This window comes from Xenopus laevis, chromosome 2S (assembly GCF_017654675.1).
Source record: "Xenopus laevis strain J_2021 chromosome 2S, Xenopus_laevis_v10.1, whole genome shotgun sequence".
Lineage (NCBI taxonomy): Eukaryota > Metazoa > Chordata > Amphibia > Anura > Pipidae > Xenopus > Xenopus laevis.
The window spans coordinates 4,003,232-4,026,211 of record NC_054374.1 but is presented as its reverse complement, the minus strand read 5'-3'; the positions used below and the strand labels follow the sequence as shown (position 1 = coordinate 4,026,211).

Below are 22,980 nucleotides of genomic sequence, written 5' to 3'. Positions count from 1 at the left end.
CATTGTTTTATTTAAAAGGCAATGCATGTTATAAACACACAACTTACTTTGAGGAGATGTGCACCTTTACGTGGCCCAAGACCACAGACATACTGGATTAGAGCCTGTGTATAAGGGTGAGCAATGGCTCTGTTAACATCAACTCCCACTTCATTCACCCTGTTAATGAACTCGCAATACAGAGCATTCAGTAGCTCTTCCTTAACTACATGTTCCTGGAAAAAAAAAACAAAAAAAAAAAAAACTTAGTTATTATTCTATGACTTGGAAATGGAGTATACACAACAGCTGATGACTATCCCTGCTTAAAATGTCAGAGGAGAGATTGAGGTGTACCTGCAGCGGATGCAGTTTCAAGCACAGAATATCGTCATCACTGTTGCAGACCTGAGAGAATTCAACCAAGGGGTCCTGGATACGCCGCGCAATGGAAACAGCCTGACGAAGAACTGGAGGATAGTCTCGGTAATCTGTCTGTTATGTATATAGAGAACATTATTTTTATTAATATTGGGTAAAGGCTTCAACTTTCAACAGCCAGCAGCCCTGTGTCCGTTAAGTTACCATACATGCCTTTGTAGGCTGCTCCAATGTTGCCCACTTCCTTATGTTTAAAGGGCATATAAAGTCTAAAATAGAATAAGGCTAGAAATGCTGTATTTTGTAAACTAAACATAAACTTACTGCACCACAAGCCTAATCAAACAAATGATTTATGCTTTCAAAGTTGGCCACAGGGGGTCACCATCTTGTAACTTTGTTATACATCTTTGCAAGACTAAGACTGTGCACATGCTCAGTGTGATATGGGCTGCTTAGGGATCGTCATAAACAAAGCTGCTTGAGTTCTGCATGGCTGGGACGTAAGGCGGGGGCTCCCCCTGCTGTTCATAAGTATGATTGTTTCCCTGCAGAGCAGTTAGGGACCGTCTGACAATTCCTATCCACAGCAGTAAATGAAGGGAGAATTTCACTGCATACAGTCAGGTTTCTTATAAAAACGTCACACATTTTTTAATTAAAGTATATTGGAGAAAGGTTTCTTTTTCATTAAAGAAAGTAAAAAGGGATTTTATTTTTTTGCCTTTACATGCCCTTTAAAGAAGGCTTTACTTGTCCTTTGTATTCTGAAAATGTGTTCAGTTCAAAAATGGAGGTTAAGGCTCACCTCAGATTTTTTGCTGTTCATATACAAAACAGCCAGTTCATTATCCACCATCTCCACTCCAATGGAGGACATTTGCTGCCCCTGCTCCAGTTCCTGCACAATGCGCTTGACATCTTCAACCATCATCTGGGCATCCCTGCAACACAGTTATTAAGCAAATATTAATGCTGGAGATTATCAGGAGTTGGTTAACTTGCATGTAGTCCGAAGACCTAAAACAACCAAAGTGTACCATTGTGTTTAGAAAATTAGCCGTGTGTGAATAAAAAATGAATAAAAAAATTGATTAAAGCTCAGAATCCTATATAAAAAAAAAAAAAAAAAAAAAAAAAAAAAAATTATATATATATATATATATATATATATATATATATATATATATATATATATATATATATATATATATATATATATATATATATATATATATATATTTTTTTTTTTTTTAAAGAAACAAAAGATTTAGAATACTAGCATGGTGTTTTTCCCCCTTAAATAAATGCATAAACGATCTTACCTATTTTCACTAGCAATGGCCACAACATGAGGCTTCTTGCTTATTAAAAACTTCTTAAGTGTTTCGATATCACGAGCCTGAAATATAGGTGTGAAAATGTGGTTACGACCTTGAAACTTCATTTGATTCAATTAGCAGACACAGCAGCCGTCCTTTGTGACATAACAAGTCATACAGTTGGCACATGTAATTTAAGAAGGTTCGGTGTCATTTATTTCCCACTCAAGTCTCTGAAGGTTTCTGTCCTTCAACCGCAAACAGGTTCCAATATATTAAAAAAAAAAAAAAAAAAAAAAAAATTCTGACATTGCCCTTGTGTATGCATGCTACTGGTTACAAAATAAAGGGTGCAGTCTGTCTTGATCAGGTGAAATATAATTGCTCCATAGGACGTTCCCCTAGGATAGATTATTTCCCTTCATGCACAGACAGGAGGCCTCTTTCACCGTTGCTCTCTTATCAACCATTAGTCACAACAAGCATTTATTTTTTTCTTCGTTAACATCCAAAAAAACCCAAAATGAAACTATTCCTCTGGGCATTCTAATGTTATTAATCAGCTGTATTATGCATGTAGTAATTGTTGAAGATTATCTACAGGAAGCACAGGTGTCCTTAAAGGGGAAGGAAACCTTGTCGGCGCTAACCCCCCCACCCCCCCTCCCGTTTGTTGCCCACCCTCCCTCCTCCCCCCTGTCCTACCCGTCCCGCTGGGCAAATGCCCCTAACTTGTTACTCACCCGCAGGTCCAGTCCAGGGAGTTCACAGGCGACATCTTCTTCCACGCGATCTTCTTCCTGCTTTGAACGGCGCATGCGCAGTAGGATCATTTCACCGGTACGATCTACTGCGCATGTGCGTGACTTTTGGCGCATGCGCAGTAGATCCGTACCGGCGAAATGATCCTACTGCGCATGCGCCAAAACGCCGGTCAAAGCAGGAAGAAGATCGCGCGGAAGAAGAAGTCGTCTGTGAACTCCCTGGACTGGACCTGCGCAGAAGGGTAAGTAACAAGTTAGGGGCATTTGCCCAACGGGACGGGTGGGGGGTTTGCGCCGACTAGGTTTCCTTCCCCTTTAAAGTCCTACTCTAACATTGCTATAATAAATCTCTTGCACCTTAAGCCACAACTAATAAAAGAAAGAAAATAATGTTTAATATTATAATGGAAACTCGGGACAGCAAGCCTGTAAACCTTACTTTTCGTTCCCGCTCATCCTCCCTCCAGGCGTTCTTTCTCTTGGTGAAGTATGGGAGGCGCAGGAAGTCGGTGACCTCCCCCTCTCCATTAAGCAAAGAACAGAACACAGGGTGATCTCTGGAAAACAAGAGCACAAACAGATACAGAAAGGACTATGAAACCATGTCAATTATTCAGAAGTTGGACAGTGATCAAGATCCTCGACAAAACACGAAACAGTTGAGGTCAACAATGTTGAGATGCTTATTGCCAAGGTAACTTGCCTCCTAAGAGGTTGGCTTTAGAAAATACACTAAACACAATACACCAAGGCATTCATTTTGCAGAGCTGCACAGGTATGGGACTTGTTATCCAGAATGCTTGTAACCTGGGGTTTCCGGATAACGAATTTTTCAGTAATTTGATACATTAAAGGGATACTGTCATGGGGAAAAGAATTTTTTTTCAAAATGAATCAGTTAATAGTGCTGCTCCAGCAGAATTCTGCACTGAAATCCATTTCTCAAAAGAGCAAACTGATTTTTTTATATTCAATTTTGAAATCTGACATGGGGCTAGACATATTGTCAATTTCCCAGCTGCCCCAAGTCATGTGACTTGTGCTCTGATAAACTTCAATCACTCTTTACTGCTGTACTGCAAGTTGGACTGATATCACCCCTCCCTTCCCCCTTTGCCAGAAAGCATTTCTCTCCTAAAGTGAAGGCACAAGTCACATGACCAGGGGCAGCTGGGAAATTGACAAAATGTCTAGCCCCATGTCAGATTTCAAAATTGAATATAAAAAAATCTGTTTTCTCTTTTGAGAAATGGATTTCAGTGCAGAATTCTGCTGGAGCAGCACTATTAACTGATTCATTTTGAAATATAATTTTTTTTCCCCATGACAGTATCCCTTTAAGTCTACTAGAAAATTGCATAAACATTAAATAAAGCCAATAGGCTGTCTTCGCTTCCAATAAGGATTAATTATATCTTAGTATGGATTAAGTACAAGTTACTGTTTTATTACTGAAAAAAAGGAAATCATTTATTTTAAATTTTGATTTTTTTGTGGATAAAATGGGAGTGTATGGGAGACAGCCTTTCCATAATTCAGAGCTTAACCGGTTTTTGGATAACGGATCCCATATCTGTACTGTATTACACGTTTTTTTCATACCTAGAAGAGGAATATGCCATGCCCAATACTCGGATTCCTTTCCCCTGGTTTTCCTCCATGAAATCATCATCTTCCTCCACCTGGGTGTCTGGCCGATACGGTGCCACTTTTAGCCAGTTGTACAGTTTACGACTACAGAACTGAGGAGAAGAAATGTCAGAAGAATATCATCGACATGAGCAACAGAATACAAAGAGAATTATGCAGGTCTGTGTTCAAAACAAAGTCTTTATTCAACGTCCATATACGACTGATACCAATTGTAAAATCAAGACAAAAGAATAATGAGACAGAGAGACACTCACTGGACTTTTCTAGTTAAAGATTTTTTTTAATCACAGCATCAATGTTTTGGTTGAACAGTGCTTCTCCTTACTAATAAATAAGTAAGGCCAGTCCTACACTCGACTTTTATTTGATTCATTAAGAATTCTATTGCTTTATTATCCATTTTACACAGGGACTAAGTTTTACCTGCAACTTACTTGCTGCTTTCAAGGTTAAAACTGCCAAACTTGGCTGCCCTTTTATTGGCCACCAGTGGGATCACCTGACTATAGCTCGACACTACAACAAGGAGCTGGCCACTGCTCCCTCCCTTTCCAGCTAGTCAAGTGATCCCAGTGGTGGCCAATAAAAGGACAACCATGGTTGGGACTTTTAACCTTGAAAGCAGCAAGTAAGTTGCAGTATTGAAAGGTGGTCCACAATCCAATCCAATGTCAGTATTTCTCAAAGTGCTTTATTACATAAAGTACACCATGGTTTCAGCTCTTGCTTGGGGCCTTTTCCAAGGTTGAAAAAAGTAACCAATCTATCATTTTAAATATATTATATTTATAGTTAAAAATTAAAGATAAAATTCAGTATCTCCCATATCATCAGTACAAGATCATGCAGTATGAATTCACCAATGGAAATGTAGCATCTCCCCCCTCTAAATACACCACAAATAAGTGCACATACTGTATCCTAGAAGGTCCCAGTATTGTAAAAGAAACCTTAAAGGGATACTGTTATGGGAAATGAATCAGTTAATAGTGCTGCTCCAGCAGAATTCTGCACTGAAATCCATTTCTCAAAAGAGCAAACAGATTCTTTAATATTTAATTTTGAAATCTGACATGGGGCTAGATATATTGTCAGTTTCCCAGCTGCCCCTGGTCATGTGACTTGTGCTCTGATAAACTTCAATCACTCTTTACTGCTGTACTGCAAGTTGGAGTGATATCACCCCCCTCCCTTTCCCCCCCCAGCAGCCAAACAACAGAACAATGGGAAGGTAACCAGATAGCAGCTCCCTAACACAAGATAACAGCTGCCTGGTAGATCTAAGAACAACACTCAATAGTAAAAACCCAGGTCTCACTGAGACACATTCAGTTACATTGAGAAGGAAAAACAGCAGCCTGCCAGAAAGCATTTCTCTCCTAAAGTGCAGGCACAAGTCACATGACCAGGGGCAGCTGGGAAATTGACAAAATGTCTAGCCCCATGTCAGATTTTAAAATTGAATATAAAAAAAAATCTGTTTGCTCTTTTGAGAAATGGATTTCAGTGCAGAATTCTGCTAGAGCAGCACTATTAACCGATTCATTTTGAAAACATTTTTTTTCCCACGGCTGTATCCCTTTAAGCCTCACCATGAAACATCTACATAACAGCATTAATGTAAACATGAGAAGGCTTACAGTTATCTTATGTCATTTTAAATAACCATAACTACCAGAGACGGACATGCCTGGGGCACAACTAAAATAGGCGCTTACACCTCCCTTTCTATGTACCCAGTTATAGTCAACAATTATACAGCTTTGAATCCAATGAGCCCTGGTTCATGGATCTAAAACAATATGCTTAACTAATCTGTTTACGGAGATCATATGGTCACATGGTACATAACTAAATCCCCTGTAGTTCCCGTTTAAGTAACAATTTACCTCTTTCACCTCCCCTTGGTAAAGGATGGACAGTATATGGAAAAGTACTCACTATAAGGGCAGAGACACGTCAGATTAGTCCCCGACCTGCCTTCTCGCCAGCTAGAATGTAACTCACCAGCGGGGTGGCAATCTGAGTGCTTCGTTTTCTGAAGTCGCCCGAAGTTGCCTCACGAGGACACTCAAATTCAGAAAACAAAGCACTCCCAGTGCCATCCTGCCAGAGATTTTCATTCTAGCCCGTGGGAAGGCAGTTCAGGGAGATTAGTCACCCCGAAGAAGAGGAGATTTGTCGCTGGGCGACTAATCTCCCCGAATCTGACAGTGTCTTTGCCGGGGGACTTTTTAGTATTGAGGGATAATTGATGGCTTTGAGAAGGGCTGTGATTCCAAACAAAACATCAGAGTGCAGGAACTGTACAAAGGCTTGTCATTGTTCTCTATCCAAGACATTTCATACCTTGATGACAAAATCCTTGGCCTCCAGTATAAGTTTATTTTTCAACTCCTTTGCCATTTGTGGATATAGAAACTGCTTTAGCGCCCGCTCAATGGCTAATGTCCGCTGTCTGTTCCACTCCTGCACCTGATGACTGAACTCATCCCTGTAATAGAACTGCTTGATCTCCTCAAAATAGGTCTGGTCCGAGCCATAGCTATAAAAAAGGAACCATCCAATCAACCGAAGATGGCAAAATAGGCCAAAAGTAATGGCTTGATTAGCAATAGTATTTGAAAGCATGGGTGATGTACATTAAGTTAATGTGTAGAGTCCTGCAGGGGTCCAATCGGAAGGACCTGTACCCAACACAGACCAGGTAGCCCCTAACCTGACCTACACCCACCTACCTAGAGCCCCTACCCGAACCTATAAGTTAAAACTTACCTTCCAACATGGGACCAGAGAAACCAGAAGTGATGTCACCGTAGTTGACTAAGTTAACGAGGGATATTTGATCTTACTTTCCCTTAACAGCAGCATATTACAGTCAACCTCTGACACTATTTCTCCCCATTTAAATATTCTTTTATTAATTTGGCTCCTTGGAAAAGGTAAAACATCAGGGTTTGACTGTATCCATTAGGCTCACTCCTTTATCTAAACCCTTTCTACACGGTAACAACACATATAGATGAGTTTAAAGGGGTTGTTCGCCTGTGATTTAACTTTTAGTATTAGGTAGAGAGTAATAGTTAATGACAGTTTGCAACTGGTTTTCATTTATTATTATTTGTGGCTTTTGAGTCATTTATTCAGCTTTTAATTCAGCAGCTCTATACTTTGATAAAGAGGCCACATAACACAGAAATCCCTAATTATCTGTTTCTTCAAAAAGTATGAGTAAATAGCATTTTCTATGCTGAAATCCAGCTGTGTAACAGTTCTTCTATTTCTGCATCATTTGAAATCCTGGCAGGGAAGGAGGGACTAAACACTGATGTTACACATTGTAACAACTTCTCCACAGCTTACAGACAGCATGCAGGAACTACATAACCCACAATGCATTGCACTGGGATGTTCCTTTCCTTATTGAAATCACATGTGCAGGGAATTGTGGGGTTTGGAGGATACAGGCTGGAGGACAGATGGCTGTTGATACAAAGTAACAGTAGTCAGACAGCTCAGCAAAGTAGTCAGACTGATCAGCAGGAGAGCAGGGGGCTGGGCTTAGGGAACTGTCCAAACCATTAAAAATCATGAAAAGTCTGCATATTTTTTAAATCATGTACATTGCAAAGTTGCTTGAAATTATGTTTACGTTTCAAAAAGCTTAAGTTATGTTTTTGTGGAGTTCCCCTTTAAAGAGTCCGTGACTCCCCTCCTCTTAAGCTGCTTTAGAAGGTGAAAAATGAAACTTTACACTTCAAATATTAGAAAAACGGTTTGGAAAAAGTCTATTTCTGGTGAACAATCTCAAACCAACTGAACTGAAAATCGTGTTTGAAGGTGAACAACCTTTTTAAAGGAGAACCGCCCGTGTACATTTCCCCATGTATGAAAATTAAAAATTCAATAATTCATAGAAACACCCTAAAAATGATTGTAGCAGTGCGTTGATGCAGCAGCGCCTACCAGCAATAGCTTTGTACAATCGACTTCTAGAACAGCAGATTCTTACCCCTCTCCATCTTTCATGTCGATGCATATCTCAATAGTAAGGAGTTGTTCATCCTCAGCTATAAACATCTTCAGAAACAGGTCATCTCGCAGCTCCTTAACAGGTTTGTTCTTCAGATACTTGAAGGCATAGGCGTAATGGGCTTCGTCGATTTCCTGTAAAAAAAGAGAAAAAACAGAACAATGTTAACGTCAAAAGTTGTTTTACGAGATGCACAAGAGCTGATCCGTATATTTTTAGCATTCTGTGTATCAGGGGTGGGTGGGTATGAAATAAGTAAAATGTGTGCAAACTACAAACATAAGCAGGCGCTGACACTTACTTTTTTGCCCTTTTTTGTTGGAATGACGTTAACTTTGGCCCGTTCCTGAAAGGTCTGCCGCAGAACCTGCCTGACTAGAGGCTCTCTAGCAATCTGCAGAGCGACCATGTAGCGAGCACCTTCCAGGACAGCCTCCGCTGTTGTAAATTGGCTGCAACCAATAGTAAAAACAAAGTACAACAGAACATTAGACATATCAGTAGCCCTTGAGCCAACCTGCTGAAAAGCTAAACAAACCCTCCTGTGTCCGCTTCATATGCAGGCTTAGAAAACGATTGCATTGCCCAACACTGGCACTATGGGAAGATCCACAAGGCTATCAAACTGTACAAACTGACATACACTAGGAGAAGCTGCTCACAGAAATTTAAAAAAGGTTTGGGGCCCATGGGTGGTATTTGAGGATGCAGACTGAATTGCTCACTCCCTGCACACGCTAGATAATGATGTATTCTATTTTGTCATTACCTCTACCACTCCGTGTGACCCAAGAAGTACTTCAGAGCTCTTGTTAAAGGGGCTGTTCACCTTTGAGAATTTTTAGTATGAGGTAGAGAATGATATTCTGAGGCAATTTGCAATTGCTTTTCATTTTTTATTATTTAAGGTTTTTGAGTATTTTAGCTTTTTATTCAGCAGCTCTGCAATTGGCATTTTAAGCAATCTGGTAGCCAGGGTCCAAATTCCCCTAGCAACCATGCATTGATTTGAATAAGAGGCTGGAATATGAATAGGAGAGACCTGAATAGAAAGATGGGGAATAAAAATTACCGTATATACTCGAGTATAAGCCGTCCCGAGTATAAGCCGAGGTACCTAATTTTACCTCCAAAAACTGGGAAAGCTTATTGACTCGAGTATAAGCCTAGGGTGAGAAATGCAGCAGCTTCTGTAAGTTTCAATCAAAAAAATTGAGGGTTTCTGCTCCCATTGGAAGTGCCGGCGTCTCGTTTTTGGATGCCAGTGACCATTCTTGGAGGCTGGTGAATATTCTTGGAGACTATTCTTGGATGCTGGCGACTATTCTTGGATGCCGGCGACTATTCTTAGACGCCGGCGACTATTCACCCGAGTATAAGCCGAGGTAGAGTTTTTCAGAATATTTTGGGAGCTGAAAAACTCGGCTTATACTCGAGTATATACGGTAGCAATAATACTTTTGTAGCCTTACAGAGCATTTTTAGAAGGGGTCAGCGACGCCCATTTGAAAGAAGAAAAAGGCAAATAACTATAAAACTATAAAAAAAATGAATAATGAAAACCATTTGAAGAGTTGCTTAGAATTGGCCATTCTATACTAAAAGTTACCTTAAAGGTGAACCACCCTTTTAATAATTATATGTCAATTCAGGTTGAATGTATTGTATGTTAAATTTATTCGTTTTGGATTCTGTTATTTTACATACATACAGGTATGGGATCCGTTATCCAGAAAGCTCCAAATTACAGAAAGACCATTTCCTATAGACTTACATTTGTTTTCAAATAATCCTAATTATTAAACATAGATTTTCTTTTTCTCTGTAATAATAAAACAGTCGCTTGTCCTTGATCCCAACTAAGATATAATTAATCCTTATTGGAAGCAAAACCAGCCTATTGGGTTTAATTAACGTTTAACATGATTTTCTAGTAGACTTAAGGCATGAAGATCCGAATAACAAAGATCTGGGGCCCAAGCATTCTGGATAACAGATCCCATACTTAAAATGCCCTATATTAAAAGTTTTATACTGCAACTAAAATGTCTTTAATAAAAACAAAACTCTTTAAAAAAATCCTTGAAATACATTCTTTTTTAGTCCCTTTAAAAATGCATATAAAATATTTAGGAAAAACAGATTTAAAATATTAAAATATTCAGATTTTTCTTTAAGCAAAGGTGTTTCTTAACTTTGGGTCACCAACATTTAAATTATATAACCCAACAACATACATATAATTAATGGTTAAAGATGCCGAGAGATGTAACCCAGCAAACCCATTACTAGCTTGGTAGGGCTACTATTAATTACCTGCAAGTGTAATCCTTGGCAAGTTCTAGCGGTTCAGCAGGAAACTGTTCAGTCTCGTGGCGCTGGTAACTATCTCTCAGATTCTCACCAAACTGTTCTGGTGTTAGGCCAAATTTTTTGGCTAAACCATCTGTGAAAATGGAGAAACTCAGTAAGGCACTATAAAATATAAACTTAGCATAATTCACACAAGAAACATAATAAAACAAAACATTTCAATGAAATATATGCTTTAAGTTAGTAAGAGGCAAACTCACCAAGACCAGCAATTTGGCAGATTGAATACATATCTCTACGAGAAGCTTGTTTTAGTTCTGGACCCTTGGGTGGCTCTTCTTGTTCTGCTGCATCAGCACCTACACAAAAAAAGTCGACCGTTTTGAAAGTACCCTTCTGTCACAATGGATGGAGCACTACAATGCAGTTCCTATGTCCTTCCCCATAAATAAGGCTTCCCTTAGATACCATTTAAAGGGATACTGTCATGGGAAAAAAAAAATTCAAAATGAATTAGTTAATAGTGCTGCTCCAGCAGAATTCTGCACTGAAATACATTTCTCAAAAGAGCAAACAGATTTTTTTATATTCAGTTTTGAAATCTGACATGGGGCTAGACATATTGTCAATTTCCCAGCTGCCCCAAGTCATGTGACTTGTGCTCTGATAAACTTCAATCACACTTTACTGCTGTACTGCAAGTTGGAGTGATATCACCCCCCCTTCCCCCAGCAGCCAAACAGCAGAACAATGGGAAGGTAACCAGATAGCAGCTCCCTAACACAAGATAACAGCTGCCTGGTAGATCTAAGAACAACACTCAATAGTAAAATCCAGGTCCCACTGAGACACATTCAGTTACATTGAGAAGGAAAAACAGCAGCCTGCCAGAAAGCATTTCTCACCTAAAGTGCAGGCACAAGTCACATGACCAAGGGCAGGTGGGAAATGGACAAAACGTCTAGCCCCATGTCAGATTTCAAAATTAAATATAAAAAAAAATCTGTTTGCTCTTTTGAGAAATGGATTTCAGTGCAGAATTCTGCTGGAGCAGCACTATTAACTGATTCATTTTGGAAAAAACATGTTTTCCAATGACAGAATCCCTTTAATGATTGGGAAACAAGACTATGCCGAGTTAAACTGCAAAGTGCACTTGATTATGCTAGAACACAAGGTCTATGGCACACAGCAAATGTTTCAGCTAATTTCTCCATTTACTTATAAACCAAAAAAAAAAAAAGACAGTATCAGTACTGGTAATCTCACTAGCACATTGTTAAGTTCAGTACAAGTAAATGGGAGGTAGCAGGGAAAGAGCTTTTCTGCCTGCTGAAATACATGGAAAGAGAATATGATCCATCAACCTAAGAGAAAAATTATTTCCAATAAACTTTATTATCTTTAAGGATCGCCTTTTTAAAATGCACCAGAGATTTTAATGAATGTACGAAAGACTAAATGACAAATAAATAAATGATGTAGTTGTTTCATATAAGGCTACATACCTTCCTCTCCTTCTTCCGGGATCCGTTTCTTCTTCTTACGGCTGGATTTGGCTGCATTCTGCATTTTCGGTATATCTCGGCCATAATACAGCAAGAAGTGGTTGTACACATCCTTCAGTTCATCCATTGATTTCACATCTTTCAGTCTGTTATGTAGTAAGAAAATCTGCTTATGAAAACTGTGCAAAAACTGGCACATTATACAGTAATGCAAGAATAGGTTACTTTCATTTATGTGTGTTTATAAGCTGCTTTAAAATCTTTCCATTGTGTTTATTGTTTTAAATGTTCTTTTTTTTTTGCCCCTTGTTTGTTTCTCTTTGCCTAATCGCCTTTTCTAATACTCCACTTTATTTCCCTTTTGTGCTACTGTTTTTGTCTCTCCCATTCAGCTTTCTTCTTCTTCTGTCTATACTATGGGATATTTAAAATTGCTAATGAATAAAGCAGCTGAAGCTTTGCCAAGTTTCGCAATTGCACTGGACTAGACAACTGCAGTCTTACCCAAAGCAACTGGTAGAGGCTGGTAATGCTAATTACCCACAGCAGGATGGCTGACTGCTCTGTGCTAACCCTTGCCTCTACACACACAGTAATTGCTTAGACAATTTAATGACCAGCCATTTCATGAAAACAGACTGAACTAGAAAAAAATAATTTTAAAAATAGTTCAGCCATTTTTCTTGCCAATAATTCAGTTTTGTTGGGCTACGAATGAAAATTTAATTGCCACTTGCACATATAAAAAGAAATATAAGATGGTAGGGTTGTCCTAAAATACAGACTATTTATTCTGCAAGTGAACGGTTAAAATTACTCAAAATTGCATAAAAAAACAAAACACATTCACCTCTCCATGTCGGCTGTATCCAGGGCTCTTATTCCATCAGCTAATGGTTTGTCAGGATCTGCAGAGATCTGTTCATATTGGTAAGCTTGCATTTTCTCAAAAAGTCTAATCAGATTCAGCTTTCGAAGTTTCAGCTGAGTCCACTGAGAAAAGAGAGAATGGGTCAAACAGAACATAAACAAAAACATCATTTACAGAAAATATTAAAGATATTGAAGATAGAAGTCGAAATAATTTACCTTTTCATCCCACTGCCAGACTCTCCACAAATCATTGATGTTTAACTCCGGCTCTACATATTCCTTTCGGTAGAAAGCAATAAAGGGGACCTTGAAAAGAAACAGATAGCTTGTACCCAAAGCAAGGAATAGCATAAACTGTAGTGATACTATCATAAGTGACAGGGGAGATTTATCACCCACAGATTTTCCCTTTTAACATTTGGTGGCTTCACTGGCAGGGCACTAGCTTTAAATATTTTTCTTATCTAGTCCTGAGTCCATCAGATCTAATAGTAACTGGTCTTCAGGCTGGGTATGGACCCTTGCCCGCTGCAATATCTGGTTTTTATGATGGAAAGGGTGGACAGACATCGTGAAGACATTTAATTCCATGTTGTTGTTTCCATTCAGGACATCTGCCTTTGAATAAATCAAATTAGCGGTTTCCATTGAGAACATGGTGACATCTTCCATTCTAAATCCACTTTAATACCAGAAAAAATTAATCCGAACTTTAAAGGGGTTGTTCACCTTCCAACACTTTTTTTCAGTTCAGCTGTTTTAGGATAGTTCAACAAAAAGAAAGGCTTTTTCGATTGCTTTCCATTTTCTAATATTGAAGCTTAAAGTTTCATTTCTCACCTTATGCCTTTTTAAAGATGCTCTGGGACGGGGTCACAGACCCCTGAGTTTCATTAAAGGCAGTTGATACAATAGTTGATAATATTCCACAGATACGGCTGCAAAATGTATCAATTAACGTAGCAAATTGTAACTGTTCTGAATCTGCACCAGGTTTACAGAGATGCCAGAGACTAGAGAACACAAACACTAGAAACAAAAATATTGATCTTTAAATGTAATTTTGGGAAAATTGTAAAACAAACAATTTAAAGCAGCTGAAAAAAAAAAAACTATCTCTGGTGAACAATCAGAACTGAACTGAAAGAGTGTTTGGAAAGTGAACAACCCCTTTTATAAATGAGTTCAGCTACGGGTTTATAGACAGAGCTGGATGTTTGTGAATACAATAAGAATAGAATGGTCTATAGGCAAAGAAAAATAAACGCAGTACGCTTATTGAATCATCTAAAAATGATTGACTTCAGGAGGACCCATCATCTGAGAGGGGAGTCTAAAGACTTAAATGATTCCCTTGCATCCAGTCTTTCAACCTTGTGCATCTGCATGGACGGCTAGGACCATCACTGCATTTTTACTCCATGAACCTTAAAATCTGAGCAGTCACATGCTGCCATTAAAGAAGCTGGGGAGCTAGGTCATATTTTAAGGAAGGTAAAGCAACAGTGTTTTTCTCAAAAATACCTCAAAATGCTGATTCCTCATGAAGTTTAGAGCTTCCCTGATCTTTTGTATCGTACTTGGTCCTTTCCTGTTGAAGTTGCTGCCAACTTGTCCACGCTCTAGGTAGTCGTTTGTCTCCTGAGACAGAACAAAGAGAGAATATTTCAGAGAAAAGGAACTATACGATTTTTGGGTATCAAAACATCAAGAATCTTACACTTATGTTAACTCTATTACGGTGACCATGAACAGAAGCCAGCTATTTAATAATGTAGGTTGGGACATTCTGCAGACCCGCTGTTACACACTAAACACATTACACATTTTATTTTAGGTATGAGTTATATTGCTTTCTCCTACTGAGGGTAAGCCTAAAATTAGTCACCTGTAAAGATATTGTTGGTGTTGCAAAAGCATTCCTGTAAATCCACTCTGCTTCCTCCTCCAGTTCATCGTCTTCAGCAGACTTAACAGATATCGTCCGAAGCTGAATGAAGAAAAAGCTGTTATTCCAATACAGTTTATAAATGCAAATGTCAGGTTCAGTGTTACCTTTAAACACAATAAAGTACATGCTACACCGGAGACCTGCAGAAATGAGGTACGACTGTTTGTAAGGTTATCAGTAACGCTGTCAAACCTGATAAAACTTTATTAATAAGGTAAGCAACTCCCAGAGAACATTAAAGGGAAGCTCACCTCTAGTGACACAGGGGCTGAAATCGGCTTCCTGAAATACGTAGGCTGAAAAGTAGCCCCTATGGGGACATTAGCCTCCTCTGCTGTCAGTTTGGGAGCAGGCACATGCGGCTAATTTGGCACGAGAATGCAAACTCTCGCATTCATTCACAATCTAATTTCAACCCTTGTGTGGCACTAGTCTTTGGGATTTTTGAATGATTAACTTTTTCAGCAGCCATCCGGTTGCTACGTTTCCTTTTAACCTAACACTAAATACTAGAGGGCCTGGACAAAAAGTACAGGCTAATAAAAATAACCGTAAAATTGTAGCCCCAAGGGGCAAGTCTTTCAGTTACCAGAGACAACGACAACAAAAACTAGACAACAGTTTTAAAACATATTCAAAACTGTAAAAAATTTAAAAATGAAGACATGAAGTGAATATACCATTCTATAAAAAAAAAAAAAGTTAACTATCACTGTTGAACTACCCCTCGAAATTCCCTTTTACCCTACATCCAGGGTCGGACTGGGGGGCCGGGTCCCTCAGGGACCGCTGTCCAGGGCCCCCCTCTGGCCTCCCTTACTAGGACTACATACTCGGCACACATGCATGAAGGAGCACTCGGCGCAACGCGCATTCGGCCGGCGCCAATTTTTTTTTTTTCTTATAGGAATCCCAATATGGGGAGAGGGGATCGGGCCAGTCCGACACTGCCTACATCAGCAGTGTGACTTTCATACAAAAAAAAAAAAAGATACAATATATTTTTAGTACCTGGAACCTTTCCGGCATATCTGTGGTTCGGATCTCATTGTCCTGGTCCGTCAGGTGGCTGCTTTCCAGTTCGCTTGGTTCATACATTTCAAAAATGCTGCGCCTGCTCACACGCTTTTTGGCAGTTTTCTTAGGCCGAACCCGTGTTTCTGCATCTCCCTCGTCATCCTCATAGTCATATTCTTCCATTTCTTCATCATCCTCATCATATTTCTCAAATTCATCATAATCAAAATCAACACCAAAGATCTCCTGAGCTTCCTGCAAAGCACTGCAAATAGACAGAACATGATTGGATCTGAAAACAATTTACACAAGATGGGCACAGATACCAGTGCATATTTTAATATAATTTTAATTAAAATTGCCCACCAAGAGGCCTAAGACATCCTGTAGGCCAAAATATGCTTTCATAGATAAATGCAGAGTCCAGAGCCCAAAGTATTATTCAGCCTGACCAATATAAACTCAAGTGCGTTACAAGATTTAAGATGTTTCAGCACCACAAAACTGTCACCAATATATTAAGAGAGAAAAAAGTATTCCAAAATGTAAAAAGAGATGCTTTGATCTTAAAAGTCAGAATAAAACCTTTAACATTTAAATGATGTACAGATATGGGACCTGTAAACAAGAATGCTCGGGACCTGGGGTTTTCTGGATAATGGGTCTTACTGCAATTTGGATCTTCATACCTTAAAGTGATACCGACACTAAAAATCTACTTTTTAAAATATGAATGTACATTAAAAGTTACCTATAGGTGATGTTTGTCGTTTTTTGCAAAGAGGTTTGTTTATCTAAGTTATTGTTAGGCTCAGATGGGATGGGTCAGGTTTAGAAACTTCAACTGTCAGTTACAGTTTCTAATGCTAATAAACTCCTGTGTGGCAGCCCCCTTATACAGCAACATGGGGCATCAGACAGGTAATGTAAAAGCCTTGTACAAATATTTCATGGCAAAGTTATAATATCTGTCCGAATATATTAGGACAGATACAGATGTAAAAAAAGTGTTTAATTTCAGGTGCAGGATCTCTTTTAAAGTCTACTAGAAAATCATATAAACATTAAACAAACCCAATAGGCTGGTTTTGCTTCCAATAAGGATAAGTTATCTTAGTGAGGATCAAGTACAAGTTACTGTTTATTATTATAGATAGGAATTCATTTTTAAAAATGTGGATTATTTAATTACAATGGAATGTATGGGAGATGTTCATTTTATAATTCGGAAGTATCTGGATAACGGATTCCATACTTGTATAAATAATTAACCTTTTCAGAACTAGCATTTGAAAAAAAGTACATGACTCTGTATGTTAAAGGGATACTGTCATGGGAAAAAACATTTTTTCAAAACACATCAGTTAATAGTGCTGCTCCAGCAGAATTCTGCACTGAAATCCATTTCTCAAAAGAGCAAACAGATTTTTTTTATATTTAATTTTGAAAATCTGACATGAGGCTAGACATATTGTCAGTTTCCCAGCTGCCCCCAGTCATGTGACTTGTGCTCTGATAAACTTCAATCACTCTTTACTGCTGTACTGCAAGTTGGACTGATATCACCCCCTCCCTTTTTCCCCCCAGCAGCCAAACAAAAGAACAATGGGAAGGTAACCAGATAGCAGCTCCCTAACACAAGGTAACAGCTGCCTGGTAGATCTAAGAACAACACTCAATACTAAAAACCCATGTCCCACTGAGACACATTCAGTTACATGGAGAAGGAAAAACAGCAGCCTGCCAGAAAGCATTTCTCTCCTAAAGTGCAGGCACAAGTCACATGACTAGGGGCAGCTGGGAAATTGACAAATGTCTAGCCCCATGTCAGTTTCAAAATTAAATATAAAAAAAATCTGTTTGCTCTTTTGAGAAATGGATTTCAGTGCAGAATTCTGCTGGAGTAGCACTATTAACTGATGCGTTTTGAAAAAAACATGTTTTCCGATGACAGGATCCCTTTAAGGTAATACTGCCCAGTTGCAACAAAAATAGACCCAATAATGGTCAAACTATTTTATTCAAAACAGTGAAAACGACAGATCATTACACTGCATTAAAAAGAAAAAAAAAATTCAGGAGTCCTAACAAATCGATATTAAATATCATATTTAACAAAAATACGTTTCGGTGGATTTTACAGATTTTTTTACCAACATCAGATCCTGTTGCACTTAGCTGATTTACTACTCTTGAAACCTTGCCAGAAGCATATGCAGTTTTATACATGGACTGATCTAGACAATACAGTATATAGCTATATATAAAGATATAAAGCTGGTCAGGAAAAAAAAAAAAAAAAAATACATAATTCTCAAGCTCAGAAACTACAGACACTTGGTGCTACACGAGAGACTGCGGAGGCTGGATTGGCGCAGGCTGTATCTATCTATACATATAAAATATTTGCTTGAAATCAAATTTTATTCCATTCTATCCAAAACCTTTTAAAAGACTTACGCATCAGTATATCCTGGCAACTTCTTCCTCCATTTTGGCTTCTTCAATGGCTGTCCATCGTCATCAACAATGAAATCATCAATGTCTAAAGTTAAATTCAAATAAAAGTAGTGGTTAAATGGCTTCCTATATACTCTAAAGCAGTAACATTTCATCCTTCAACACTCAACCATTTAAACATGCTTGCACACACCTGATTCCTCATCCTCTTCCTCTTCTTCTTCCTCTGGACCTGCGACAGGCTGATCCACGTGATCGGGTCTACTCTCATCTTCTCCATCCTGGAAGATTTCCTCAGCTATTGCCTCTTTCTCATGCTCTTCTTTTCCAAAGTCTTCCTCTTCTTCATCTTCATCATCAGACATCTTTCGAACTCTTCTGAACTTTTGCTGTGAATGGGATTTTCATGTCTCATTATTTAGCATCTCTATAAACTACTGTCCATGATAGTTAGCTATATCAGTGGTTTGGTCAGAACATGACCCTTCAGTCGACATTAATGAAACGGACTTTACCAACAACTTAAAGCTATTTATCAATGGAGTCAGTATTTAAGCCTACATTTTTTCAAACCACTGGGGGGTCCCTAAAGAATTATTTTGTAGGTAGCAAAAAGAAAATTTATTCCAAAGTCTACTCAAATGTACTGATTTTTTAATAAATGACCAACCTAATAGAAACTAAAAAAAAAATATTTATATACTTGTACCTTCCATTTTTACTTAAGGCACCACTGATCAAATTAGAGCTGATGGAGTCAAACAGATTAGTTTGACCAAAAGGGTATGTATACCCCAGCAAACACAGCTCTGGAGAACAGATATTGGATAAGGCAAATCTGGAGTGTATGAAGTCCATAACCTGCTTCCAAAACCCCTGAAAATGGGGCAGTCCCAGAATACATGCAACAGAATCCCAACTTTGAGACTGGACTTCTAGCAGGTGTCTGGGGCCCCAGGATATAAATTCAGCCTTTTCTAACTAATCTGTGAGCCCATTGCCCGTGTGTAAAGCCTTCAAATGATCATTTTGGCAAAAGCTGGTGACAAATGCACCTTTAATGACAATCCAAAAACAAATACCAGGACCCTCTGCACATTAAACCAGTTGACCCATTTAGTCATCCTAATTATGGGCCAAATGCACTTAACCCAAATAAATACCTTTAATTGCAACTGGGTGCCTTAAAGGGGAAGGAAACCTAGTAGGTGCAAAAACCCTCCCCCCTCCCGTGTGTTGCCACCCTCCCTCCTCCCCCCTGGCCTACCTGTCCCACTGGGCAAATGCCCCTAACTTGTTACTTACCCTTCTGCGCAGGTCCAGTCCACGAAGTTCACAGGGACCATCTTCTTCCACGCGATCTTCTTCCTGCTTTGACCGGCGTTTTGGCGCATGCGCAGTAGGAGCATTTCGCCGGTACGGATCTACTGCGCATGCGCCAAAAGTCGCGACTTTTGGCGCATGCGCAGTAGAACGTACCGGCGAAATGCTCCTACTGCGCATGTGCCGGTCAAAGAAGGAAGAAGATCGCTTGGAAGAAGATGGCGTCGGTGAACTCCGTAGACTGGACCTGCACAGAAGGGTAAGTAACAAGTTAGGGGCATTTGCCCAGTAGGACGGGTAGGCCAGGGGGGAGGAGGGAGGGTGGGCAACACACGGGAGGGGGGGGGGGTTTGCGCCGACTAGGTTTCCTTCTCCTTTAAAGTCAAATTAAAAACAGTGTTTATAGAAAGTTACAGTACCCTGAACATTTTCTATCACAGTTACAGATTCTCCAAACTCCTTTAAAGAGAGAAAAAAGACCAGACCCCTTAGGAAGTAGCAGATAACTATATGCAATAAATGTCATAATATACTTACACGTTTGACTTTGACACCCAAGTTCTCTTCAATAAGGTCAAAATCATCATCTTCTAGGCGATCATCAAATGCTGTAATGCGAGGGAATTCTTTAAGTTACACGCTACACAACACTATTAACTAGACGTTATTGTTTTTGTTGAAAAAGGGATACATTTGGTGATTACGGACTTTATTGTACTCTTTTTATAACAATTTTGCAGTTGCACATACTGTCATAATGACTGTGTGTTGGTTTGGGAGCATAACTAAAGCCATGATATTGCCAAGATATGGGTAGTTGCATGCGCAGAAGTAGCAGGTCAGATCAGTTGTGATTTATGGAGATGTGCCTTCAATGCTGTTGTACAATCCAGTGCAGTTGGATCAGCAAATGAATAAATTAGACATTACAGATGTACCACAACACCATTTCATTTAAATATTAGTTTTTTTTAAAGAACATGATTCTATATGTCTGTATGTTAAACCTCCATAATTTTCATGGAGTGGGAAAAAACAGAAACCCTTTAATACCGCATGAATGAAGGAACAATATCTTTTTAAAAATGAGAAAGCAAGTTTTTATCGGAAATGAAGATAGACAAAAGGCTAGACATACATTTGCTTGTATCACCTATAACCATTAATCCTGAATATGCCATAGTTACAAATACACTCAGCCCTGTAACAGATATTTGACCACTTACGGTCACTACACCAGCCAAAATTAAGCATGCACACATATACAGCAATGTCTGTTTCTCTGAACAGTACAAGAGGTCTAGGGAAACTAATGTAGCAGATTTTTGCATGCATGGATCCAGACAAGAATAGACCCTATGGTATAATGAAAAATTTATTTTTTACAGCTTACAGTGCTTTCTCTTTTTGTGGCCAACATCCTCATCTGAGCCACCACTTCCCCCTTCATCTTCTTCTTCCTCGTCTTCGTCATCATCGTCATCATTAATAAATCCTTTTAGGTTTCCCAGCTCATCCTGATCCTCAGGATTTTCTTCTTCCTCCTCTTCATCTAGAGTCATGTAGGAACAATTAATATTTCATTTTTAGGAGACAATTGAAATGCATTAAAGAAAAGTTAGGTTATAAACATCAGTTAATTATAGTAACTTTCATTAAAGGGAAATTATATGCCTTTGTTTAAGTTTTAACATAGCCTATATGCGAGATATATTTAAAATAGTTAGAATATATACCACACATATGCGGTTTTTTGTTATTTACATTTAGAAGGACACACAAAAAAGCAAAGCGTTGTTGAATAGCCTTGATTCACACTGGTGCTCCATCACTGGCAACCACTGGGTTAAATTCATATGTGAATCAAGAGGCAAAAAGCAGAATACCTGCTAATTAGTGTTTATTGTGCATCCACACAACATGCTTCGGGCAGCAAGGGCCCTTTTTCATGTGCTTTTTTTGTTATTGTTTGTGTTGACCAGTGCAGAACAGTGGAACTGAACTTGCATTTTCCAAATTATTTGGCTCTTTAGAGCAATTGTGGGAGAAGTAATTGATCAATTTCCCAGACATAACATTTACAACACAACTGCTACTTGTTTTGCTCATGTTGAACACAGGATCAGATTGCTTGTGCTGTGAGTCTGCTATAGAATTCAGTAAATTCTAGACCCCTACTCGCTACTAATGTACAAATGGGCAGTAAGGCTTGCAAATAATAATGGATAGGGAAAATAATAGATAGACTTGTTTATTTGAATAGAACTGTATGGGAAATGACTGGGTTCAGACCCAGATAGGGATAAACAAATCCAGACACTTTTCAGTTCAGTTGTTTTCAGATTGTTCACCAGAAATAAAGACTTTTTTTCAATTGTTTTCCATGTTTTATTTCAGACCGTTTTTACAAAATTTAAGTTTAAGGTTCTTGCCTCTGGTGTTTTGAGTGTCAGCTAAATTGTTTGTTACATTTAGTTGTTAAATTTAGTTGATACAATTAGTTGATCCATTTCTCAGCAACATCTCTGGAATATCAGCAACTATTGTATCAAGTCTAACAGCTGCCTGTAATGAAACTCAGGGATTCTGCTCAGCAGGGACAAAGATAACTAAATGTATTAATTTAGAACAGTTTACAGGGTCAACGACCCCCCCACCCAAGCTGCTTCACAAAAAAACTAGAAGGTGAAAAACTTTACACAAATATTGCATTTATAAGCAATTGGTTTAAGCGCGTTTAAGTCAGTTCCTAACAGGCCTAGCTCGAGTTAATGCTCTGAAGGCCAATCAAGCTGAAAATGGCACTTCAAATCTGCATCTCAAACACATGCACAATGCGTTAATAACATCTGTAAGAGCCATTAGAATTTATTCAAGTCTTCTCAGCTTTGCTCTGTAAGATTAAACTCACCATCATCTTCCACAAATTTCTTATTAGATCTTTCTGCCGTATTTCCATCTTCATATTCTCCCTCCGATTCCTCTGCTTCACTCTCAACAAAATCCATGGCAATCAGTGAGCAAAGCCTTTCCCTTCAAAAAAAATAAAAAAAAATGTAGAAGAAAATTCCGGTAAACAAATGTAAACGCGTGGACTACAAATGTTGTACATTGTGTTTTGTGCTTCTGTACCAGCCCAAGGCAACCACAGCCCTTTAGCAGTAAAGATCTGTGTCTCCAAAGATGCCCCAGTAGCTCCCCATCTTCTTTTCTGCTGATTCACTGATTCACATGCTCTGTGCTGCTGTCACTTACTGAGCTTAGGGAGCCACTCACAATATACAGTACACATAGAATAGAAATGTCACAATATAAGGCTGATTAGTAATTAATACACACAATTACTACATGGCAGCACAGAAACCAGTGCAATTAGCATCAGAATTGAATAATCAGCAAACC

The 22,980-nt window shown here is 38.8% G+C and overlaps 1 protein-coding gene across 1 annotated transcript in view; it reads right to left on the bottom strand.

The window, feature by feature from the left end:
• supt6h.S (SPT6 homolog, histone chaperone S homeolog) overlaps positions 1-22,980 on the bottom strand; it is a 47,935-nt gene that overhangs the window by 20,218 nt on the left and 4,737 nt on the right. The window contains exons 2-23 of the mRNA XM_041583317.1: positions 22,490-22,611; positions 20,972-21,130; positions 20,116-20,186; positions 18,449-18,644; positions 18,256-18,340; positions 15,790-16,060; positions 14,716-14,817; positions 14,352-14,468; positions 13,044-13,133; positions 12,805-12,947; positions 11,955-12,100; positions 10,707-10,805; positions 10,450-10,579; positions 8,435-8,585; positions 8,113-8,267; positions 6,450-6,645; positions 4,050-4,189; positions 2,886-3,003; positions 1,686-1,762; positions 1,169-1,304; positions 337-474; positions 48-215 (exon numbers count right to left, since the gene is read on the bottom strand). Of these exons, the coding sequence (XP_041439251.1) occupies positions 48-215; positions 337-474; positions 1,169-1,304; positions 1,686-1,762; positions 2,886-3,003; positions 4,050-4,189; positions 6,450-6,645; positions 8,113-8,267; positions 8,435-8,585; positions 10,450-10,579; positions 10,707-10,805; positions 11,955-12,100; positions 12,805-12,947; positions 13,044-13,133; positions 14,352-14,468; positions 14,716-14,817; positions 15,790-16,060; positions 18,256-18,340; positions 18,449-18,644; positions 20,116-20,186; positions 20,972-21,130; positions 22,490-22,611 (3,010 nt within the window). The remainder of the gene's footprint in view (positions 1-47; positions 216-336; positions 475-1,168; positions 1,305-1,685; positions 1,763-2,885; positions 3,004-4,049; positions 4,190-6,449; positions 6,646-8,112; positions 8,268-8,434; positions 8,586-10,449; positions 10,580-10,706; positions 10,806-11,954; positions 12,101-12,804; positions 12,948-13,043; positions 13,134-14,351; positions 14,469-14,715; positions 14,818-15,789; positions 16,061-18,255; positions 18,341-18,448; positions 18,645-20,115; positions 20,187-20,971; positions 21,131-22,489; positions 22,612-22,980) is intronic.